Raw genomic sequence first — 10,193 nt, 5'->3', positions numbered from 1 at the left:
AGCTTAGCTGTTCAATTGTGTTTGGTCTTTGACTCCTTAGGCGGTTAGGGGTAATTTTCCGTCTGCTCTTAACGCACCACCCATTCACCATCCATGTTCTTTCACACTTGAACGTCTAACCTAAGGCAGTGCGCCCAGATTATCTGAACCCTAAAATTTCCCTTCAGTAGTATATCTCTTTCCAATAATGCTAGAACCACTTGCTTGTGTTATTCGGCAGGGGCATAGAGAGGCTGCGCTGCGATTTGCGGACGACATGCTGCTGTTCATAAGAGAGACACAGATCTATTTATCTCAGGTGCTTAGAGAATATATTCGCTTTGGTCGATTCTCTAGCCTCACTATTAATTGGTCTAAGTCACTTGTCTTACCGCTCACTGTTTCCACCTGTCCTCACATGCTGGGATTCCCTCTATTGTGGTCAACAGAACCGGTGAAATACCTAGGAGTGTGGGTCCATCGAGACCCAGGCGTTGTGATCCGAGAAAATTACAGCACCATCTGCACGAAACTGGAACAGAAAGTGGATGGGTGGATTCGCCTGCCGCTGTCACTGGCCGACTGTATGGTACTTATAAAAATGGTCGTTCTGCCTAAATTCCTTTATTTAGGCCACTGGAGTGGGAATAGTAATTTTTCCCCTCCGCTATCCAGCACTTTCCTTACTGTTGCACTCACTGGAGTTGGAATAGTCATTTTTACCTCTCCGCTACCCAACACTTTCTCTACTGTTGCACTCTCCGGAGTGGAAATAGTAATTTTTACCCCACCATAATCCAACACTTTCCCTACTGTTTCACTCACCGGAGTGGGAATAACAAATTTTACCCTTCCGCTATCCAACACTTATCCTACTGTTGCATTCGGTGGAGTGTGAATAGTAATTTTTACCCCTCCTCTATCCAACACTTTCCCTACTGATATATATAATATTTTATTTTATATTTATATAAAAGTCTAGATTTTATACATCTATGGATTTTACATCGATATTTTTACTCAATATTGTTGTACACACCTGTTTAAGTATAGGAGTCAATTTTTTTAACATCGATAATTTTTACATCGAACCAGATTACACAACATAGTCTCGTCTGATGTGTTTAATTGAACTGAACCAGAATTAATAATTCCAGAGGGCACTGATTTGCTGCAGAAAAATAGGTGTTCTGGTAGCATGTAGACTTTTAGTAACCCTACATCTGGCCCTTGTGCATTGCCATGGCTGTGAGTAAGTGCAAGTTCATAACTGTAGAAGAGTTAACAGCTTCATCTATTTTTTCAAATGTTCTAATTATCTTTATCATTAGCTGCCTCTGCAAGTAAACTTAAAGGAGTATGAGCATTTGTGGAGCACACAATGGCTCCACAAGGGACCTCTGAAGATGCTGTGTCTTGGCCCAAGGTGTAATGGTGGTCCATTCTGTGCTTTGTCTGTCAAAATAGCTTGGAAACTTTAAAAAATGTGGGACCTTTAGATCTCTTGAGTTAGTGCTTAGGGTGCAAATTGAATTTAAGCCAGTCATTACTCATGTCACAAAACCACCTGGTTTGTGACCTCAACCGTGCTTATCATTAAATACAAACCCCCTTTTATGATATGGAAAATTCTTTTGACTCACTAAATGACTTCGGAATCCTTTCAAAATTGCAAATAGCTGTGCTTTTAAGGGGCGTCCCTTCTCCCATTTCTGATTCCGAAAGGAATTTATCAGTAATTTACTACTGCAAATGTGGTGACAAACCATTGATGAGCTATTGATCTGTGAGTTGGGTTGGTATCTCATTTTCAAAAGGCAATGGCTTCGCATGGGACCACTTCCCTTTGGGACATACAGGTAGCCTAAGGGAGCAAAGGCAGCTAGACGTTGTCCAAAATAGCAAACTTACTTTTAAAAGAAGCACTGGTTCCTTTGAGGAATACAGGCTGCTTTCAAGTACATTTTTTCCATTTTGGAATGCAGTCATAGCAATGGCTTTGTGATGTCCTTGCAGGCCACCATCCTAGTAATTACAGCCAATCATAGAGGGTTACAAATTGCCACCTGCCTAATGAGTACAAACTAGGCAGAGTGTTCTGCAACTTTCCGTGATTCAGCGTTATGTGAACTGTCCAAATAGTACTTAGGTAGGTTTGAAAAATATTATTTCATTCAATAAACGTCTATCTGCAACATGCAATCACTTTTTACAAATGGAACATTAATACATCAAAACTCTAACTTGTGGTTGCCAATTATATTCACTCCTTGTTTTCAGTCCTTCCTGGTGGTAAGTGCCTACTGAAATCTGCATAAGGCATAATAATACAACATTTAAGCTGTTTAGGCAACAGCCCGTTAAATAGTGAAGTTTCTCTACTAACTCGACCCCCCAAAAAATCCTCTGGCGGCAGAGGAGGAGAGCAATCTAGGGACAATGAGAAAAAACAGAAATGAAAGTGGCCAAGATGATCCAACCCAGGAGTTGCCAACGGAGCAAGTGGAGCTTTCCTACCTAACACAAGAAGAGTGGGACAAGATATTGGCTTCATAGGCAACTGAGAAACGATTACAAGAACATAACAAAGAAAATTCCATCTCTACCCAGGGCACCAACTTTAGGGAAAGCTGCAGCGAAAAATGACCCTCCAAACAACAGAGTCTGGCCCTCTAAGCTGAAAACTATCCAATCAATGGTTGATGCAACTGACTATTATTCCACTAAAATGCATCTATAAATGAAGCTACTGAACACTCTCGCAGCGCATGTGCCTAGCATCAACGGGAAAATTGCCGACCTAAATAAACTTATAAAAAGGGCTCAAGGTGAGACCATGGAGTTAACCCTGACGTGCACGTGCTCTCCCATACTGGAGAAACTCAGCACACTACCTGGAACCCTGGCAGCACTTCCCCCCATCAACAGCCCTTCCTCCTCCAACCACTCCTAGTCCAAGGCAAAGCAGTCAGGGGCAAAGGAGTCAACTAGAAACAGCTCAAATGCCATCAGCACTAAGGGGCCGATTAGGATGGCGGACGGATCGCCACCGCTATGCAGACGGTGACGATCTGTCCGCCATACGGGCCCGTCCGCCACCTATTTCCCCCGCCATATTACAATGGCGGGGGGGACCACGGCAGACAGAAACATCGTCCGCAGCAAGGCGACCGGGCGGTAAAGGGTTCATATGGCTGGTGGTGTCTTCCAGACACCGCCAGCCATATTAGGATGGCCTCCTGAAGATGCCTTTCGTGGCGCCAATGCCGCCACGGAAAGGCATGCGTTCTTTACTTTGGGGCCCCCTGCGGGCCCCAATGGTGAAGGCGAGATGGGGGTGGACATGGGTATCCCCCTGCATTTGCATACACAAAGGGGCAGGCACCACGTGGGGCCTGCCGCTTTGTGTATGCAAATGCATGCCTGCATTTTTTACATTGCGGCGGGCGTTTTCCACAGGGATGGCGGACGGGCAAAGTCTGTCCGTCATCCTAATCGGCCCCTATGAATGGAATGGAGCAAAACCAGCCAAACCTAAGGTAAGGCACTCAAGAATCTTTCCGATAATCTCCGCAGGAGCAAGATCACAATCATAACAACGTCATAAAAGGAAATCAAGAAACAAAAACTTCCCAAGAACAAACTGGCTAAGAAACTAGGTCACTACTAACAAAAATGGCTTAACGGCAGGAGGGCCACAAAAAGATCCCTCCCGACTGAATGGGGCAACATCAGAACTAGCAACCTGGACAAAATCAACACCTATCATAATGGCACCAGACAAAGAAGGCCTGTGGGGTCACCCCACATTCTCCAGGTCAACTCTTGAGCCCAAACCCAGAGACCAGTCCACCAACCACAAAAGAAGCTGCGAAACCCAAACCCCAAAGACATCAATACACCTCACAGGAGTAACAGGACAGAATGCCCGGAGCACCCAGGTTGGGCCCAGGCACACATGCTGCAGAACAATGATGTTTGTAAAGAGACAAGGGAACCCTGTTGGTCAAAAGGACCTAGGGTGAACATTGAAATTTTAAAGAACATTGGTCCCTCCAGGAAGGGTATAAGAACAATGGTGCACAAAACCACAATAAGCCCTGTGATGATATTCTCCTCAGTGGAGATCAGTACTGTTAGAAAAGGGGGTCTCTAGTTGGCAGAGGTAGGTACCACTGTCCAAATAGGTGCCCTTGCTTCTAGTCAGGGTTAGGAGGAAACCTCTGAGATAACCCCTGCTCACCCCCTTGGTAGCTTGGCACGAGCAGTCAAGGCTTATCAAAGGCAATGTGCAAAGTATTTGTACCAACACTCACAGTAACACAGTTAAAACACCACAAACTGACTCCACAACAGTTTAGAAAAACAAAGGAATTTAACATAAACTACACAAAATCGAAAACAACAAAAATCCAATATACACAGTTCAAGAATATTTTTTCAAAAGAGTTCTTAAGGTTGCGATAAAATAATCCACAGATGCGTGAAAAGTTCACAGATGAGTCACGTTTAGCCAACAGTACCTTTAGTTGCGACAAAGTTCCAAAAGCAGAAGCTGGTGCAGTGGAAAACAAGCGATGCGTTGCTCCTGAGACCCTGGGGAGGCGTTTGCGACAACCCCACTGCGGCAGCGGGCGTGTTGCGACAAATCCGGTCTGTTGGGGGAGGAAGGCCACTTGTATGGATTCCGGTGCGTAGGTTCGGTAGGAAGTTTGTTCTCGCAAAGGCACGATGCGATGTTCTTGTAGGGGCTGCGACGATCTCCGGGGCGGCGATGCGCGATCCAGCGGCGATCCTCTCTCTCGCAGCTCCTCGATGCGATGGCTCTGTGACAATGCTCGCAGCAACGTGATCTTCCTGCAATCGAAGGATGCGCCGTCTTAGGCAGCAGCAACAGGCGCTGCAACGATATCGACCTCCGTAGCGGCGGGAATTTCCTCGCACTGTCGGGGATGCGCTCCGCAGCGAGCGATGCGATAACCTTTCAGTTGCAAAAGTCTCTCAATCTTAGTTTCCAGCTTCCCAGCACAGGTACAACTTCCAGAGGCACCACAACTGGCCCAAGCACTCTAGGAAGGACAGAACTCTCTCAGCAGAGTTCAGGGAAGCTGGGGGTGAAGTCCTTTTGTCCTTGGGACTTAAAAAACAGGGAGCCAGCTCTTCTCAGGCCCTTGGAGATTCCTTCAAGACAAGGGACACAGCACAACAGGAAAGCCCTTCCCCTCTCCTTGGCAGCAAAGCAACGGCAGGTCAGTCCAGCAGAGCAACAGCAGGACAGTCTTCCTTCTTCAGTTTCAGCTTTCTCCTTGGCAGAGGTTCCTTCTTGATTCCATGATGATCTAATTTTCTGTTGTCAGGGGCCCTGTACTTATACCCCTAAAAGCCTTTGTTCCCTTTGTGCAGGAGGGCTCTGAGCCCGGTCTGAAGCAGTTCTGGGTGTTCCTTGAGTACTTTCTTTTCCTGGCTTCTCCTTTCCTTTCAGAGTGAGGGGCAGGGTCGTCAGCCGCCCAGCAGGAGGTGGAGCCAGCATTGTGGAAGGCAGGCACAGCCCTATTCAGGCACAGGTGCTATCTCCTCCCCCCACTCAAGTTGCAAATGCAGTCATTCAGCCTAGGGCTGACTCAGCCAGCCTCCTGGGGAATCCCCAGCCCCTGTCACTCTCAAACCAGACAGTCAATCCACAAACAGGCCAAGGCACACAGAAAGATCAGACAAGAGAACAGCAACTTTCTAAAAGTGCTATTCTCAGACACAGGAGTTAAAAAACACCTTTCCTAAAAGATGTGTTATTAAATTCTGAGTTCAGGGATACTAGACTTTTATGTCCTATCTTGCTACAATGGGTAGATATGCTGGTAGCCACTGTAGCCAGCATCCCCCATGATAGCCTATGGAGCAAAATAGCCTTGCAGCAGTAAAAAACGAAAATGGCTGTAATTCACTACCAGAACATGTCACCTGCACAAGTACATGCTCTACCTTTCACATACACTGCACCCTGCCCAAGGGGGTATCTTGGGCCTTTCATAGGGGTGACCAATGTGCACAGAAAGGGATGGGTTAGGCCTGGTCAGTGGGGACACTGACCAGAGGACATGGCAGTTCACAGACTACACACTGCTGTGGCAGGTTTGAGAGACCATTTTAGGGCTACTCATGTGATTGGCACAATCAGTGCTGCACGACGACTAGTAGCATTTGTCATCACCAGCCCTGGCACACTCAGGGCACTTTACTAGGGACTTCTTGGTAATACAAATATGCCAATCATGGATAACCAATTACAATAGCAATTTTCACAGGGAGCACTTACACTCTGATGCTGATCAGCAGGGGCAGAGTGTCCAAAGCATCTAAACCAGCAAAAACGAAATCCAGCACAGCATAAAAAATACAGGAGGTAGAGGCAAAAAGATAGGGGGAAATCACGCCAAGGATGCCAGGTCTAACACGTGTCCCCTCCAGCTGAAAGTGGGGAGAACTACCCACCCTCTTGGGAGTTCTCTTCACTAAGGCGGAATAATCAGTGTTTGCCAGTTCTGTACCAGGGCGGTGTTCCACCGTAAAGTCCATTCCCTGTAGGGAGATGGACCACCTCAACAGTTTTGGGTTCTCCCCCCTCATGTGCATTGTCCATCTGAGGGTCCTGTGGTCTGTCTGAACAGGGAAGTGAGTCCCAAACAGGTAGGACCTCAGCTTCTTAGGAAAACCTAAAAAAAGGAAATCAAAGTAAAAACAATGTGTTTATTATAAACCAAACTGATTTCCTTTTTTTTTTTAAATGACAACGCCAAATGTCCATAGAACACATTCATTGACAGTAATCTGTAATTCGAGGAAGGTGTTGGACAATAAAGGTGTGACATTTACTATTCCCACTCACAACAAACCATGCTGCTTAAGGTGTCGGACACTAAACTGGTAACATTTACTATTCCTACTCAAATCTAAACCAATTTGGGGAAGGTGTTGGACACTAAAGTGGTGACATTTACTATTCTCAGACCAATCTAAACCAATTTGTGGATGGTCTTGGACACTAAAGGGGTTGGACGCTGAGTAGCAATAAGACCAGGAAACTTATTATCTTTTGCATTGTTATTTTATCATGTGAAATTTGTAATAATTTTAATTAATTATGCAATAAACTTTTTGACTTTGACTTTGACTAAAGGAGTTACATTTACTATTACTGCTCCAATCTAAAACAATTCAAGGAAGGTGTTAGACACTAAAGGGGTAACATTTACTCTTCCCACTCCAATATAACGATATTGGGGAAGGTATTGGATACTACAGGGGTGTCATTTACTATTCTCCGTCCAATAAAAACCATATTGGGGAAGGTGTTGGACACTGAATAATTTAAAACTACAATATCCAGGTCAACATCAAACATTTTACAAAACATATTACAAAGACAATCAATACTACAGGCCTCATTACAATGACATTTAGACCGACTGTCTGACCGCTATCCTCGTGAGCCCTTTCCGACCGCTGAGGCCTGGATCCTTCCCCCCACTGTATAAAAATGGAATTGCTGCTACTGGGCCGTTGCAGCTACAGCCGAGCACATATCTCTGAATATGTTGCTGCAAATGTGTACAAAACTCAGAGAAAACATGTGAATTGCATACACATGCATGAGATATGTGGGGATATGCCTTGTGCACCATGTACCTAATTGCTTGAATGTGGCAGAATGTGCACAGTCCAGTCAATGGGGATACATAACACAAAGGGGCTTACCTGGATTTAAGTGCCCCCAGGATCGTAGTCATCAGGGTTCAGCTGCCCAGGTATAGGGGGGACTTGGAGGAAGGGATCCACGGCAGAGACTGCTGGTGAGAAGCAGATTAGGGTGAGTATCCACCCCAAATCCTTTGTTTCTGATGGCTAGAGGTAGGTGGTCAGACCACCACGGTCGGGTCATCGGTAACCCACATCGTAATCAGCGGTCGGTGATCCTTGTACAGCCCTATGGCTGAGGTTTTGCTCTGACCACCATCTCGGCAGTCGGAGAAAAGCTGTTGGAGTCTGTGGTCTTTCAGCAGTTGGTTGGAGTACAGGATGCATGCATCCTAATCCGGCGGTTGGATCAACTGCTTCCGACGAGACAGCGGCGGTCTGACCATCTCTGACAGGACCAGGGAAGCCAGTCCGACCAGCATCATAATGAGGCTCTTACATATTCTCACATATTTTATGCACAATAAAATTTTGTAAACATGTTATCTTAAAGCACACTAATTTAACTACATAACTTTATGTTCCTAGTACTATTTTAAAAGATAAAAGTAACTATTTAAATTATTGGTAAAAAAATAAAACATAAAATAATATTTATTAATAATCATAAACTTAATTTTGTATTAAAAAAGCACAAAATTTCCCGAAAATTCAAAAGGAAATCCGCAAAGCTTCGAAATATTTATTTACACAAAACACTGCGTCCGCTAGCTCCCCATCAGTTCTGTGAGAAGCTTATAAAGCGGTCATTAGAGGGCAGTCTATAGTCTCCATCACGGGCTATAAGCGAGAAAAACAGAAAGAACTACTACATCTAGAGTTGGAACTGCACTCGGCCGAGATACAGCACTCAACAGATCACTCTTCATCCTCAGCGCATGCGCTGCACCTCAAACGACAACAATATAGAGAACACCTGCGAAGGGAGACTGTGTCCAACCGCACAGCCACTAGACATAGGATATACGATGTAGGCGATAAGGCTGGGAAGCTCTTGGTGTGGCTAGATAGGCGGGAGCAAGGTATCACCACCTAACATAACATAGTGATACATAATTAAAACAGTGTAAAAAATGCAAACGACAAACCAGTGTCAAATAGTAACAACAATAGATCTAAATATAATGAAAACCAACAAATAACACTATAACTAACTTTTAAACTTCCCTCATAAATCCCCTCTACTCTCAAAACCCTTATAAAATCCTTAAAAAAAAGTAGTACCTGTCAAGATGACCAACACCTCCGTAGACCGGCCTAGTTCCAGGAATGTAGACTAAAAATAACACAAATAGATTACAAAATAGAAGGTAGCAGTAAAAATAATGCTCTTCAAATGAACTATGTGGTGAATAGCACAACATCGGACGGCTGAGGGACAATTGATAACAGACCTACAGGAGATAGTAAACACACTGGCGCGACACTTCCCAGACATTTATAAGTCAACGTCGCTCGTGTCAGAAGAGGAAGCTGTGGCTTCCATAAAATATATAGCAATGCCCAAGCTCACTCAAGAGGCCTCCATGGAGTTGGAGGCAGATCTTATAGAGGAGGAATTGCACACCGCAATCCATTTGTTACAGTCCGAGAAGGCACTAGGACCCAATGAGGTCCCAAGAGAATTGTATAAGCAGATGGCGGATGTTCTTACCCCCCACTTATTAAGTATGTACAACGATAGCCTGGGAAAAGGTGAGCTGCCGCAAGATCAGCAGCTAGCCACAATAGTGGCTATTCCGAAACCTGGGAAGCCCCCGGCCAAATGCGCCTCTTATCATCCAATCTCCCTGATAAATTCGGAGGCCAAAATTCTGGCTAAAGTTTTGGCAAACAGACTTATAGCGCACCTCCCGCACTTAATTCATCCGGATAATTAAGGCTTCATGCCAAATAGAAACATTGCGCTGAATCTCAGGCGCTTACACTGGGAGATGGCCAAGGCGCAGGCCCTGACGGAGCCGGCAGTAGTGATATCCTTAGATGCGAGAATGGCTTTCGACATGGTGGAGTGGAGTTTTCTTTTTGCAGTCCTTAGTCATTTAGGGTTCCGCCCCAAATTCTACGCCTGTGTCCGCCTCTTATATAACAGCCCGCAAGCGCATGTGACGGCCAATGCGCACATATCGGACAGCATACCCTTCACAAGCGGGACACGCCTGGGGTGCCCCCTGTCACTGCTCCTTTTCCCGTTGGTGTTGGAACCCTTGGCAACTCAGATCAGAGGAGACCCTTTCCTGAAAGGAATCCGGTGGGCAGAAGGCTGGGAGGACCGTCTGTCCCTCTATGCCGATGACATCCTGGTGTACTTGACAGACCCTGAACACTCCATACAAGTGCTTCTTGAAATATGTGACAGTTACGGGAAAGTGTCTGGCTACACTATCAACTGGTCCAAGCCTTTCCTGTACGTATTGCAGGGACCCATGCCACGTCTCCCTGAAAGCTGCCCAATTCTGGTT

The 10,193-nt window shown here is 45.5% G+C and overlaps 1 protein-coding gene across 1 annotated transcript in view; it reads right to left on the bottom strand.

Annotated features, from left to right (window-relative positions):
- Positions 1 to 9,736, bottom strand: part of LOC147747734 (uncharacterized) — a 319,281-nt gene extending 309,545 nt beyond the window's left edge. Inside the window, exon 1 of the mRNA XM_086926074.1 lies at positions 9,658 to 9,736. Within this exon, the coding sequence (XP_086782200.1) occupies positions 9,658 to 9,736 (79 nt within the window). The remainder of the gene's footprint in view (positions 1 to 9,657) is intronic.
- Between the last annotated feature and the right edge of the window lie 457 nt (positions 9,737 to 10,193).

The sequence above is a fragment of the Lissotriton vulgaris genome, chromosome 1_1, assembly GCF_964263255.1.
Source record: "Lissotriton vulgaris chromosome 1_1, aLisVul1.2, whole genome shotgun sequence".
Taxonomy (NCBI): domain Eukaryota; kingdom Metazoa; phylum Chordata; class Amphibia; order Caudata; family Salamandridae; genus Lissotriton; species Lissotriton vulgaris.
The sequence above is the reverse complement of the archived record's forward strand: the minus strand, read 5'-3'. Positions and strand labels throughout refer to the sequence as shown.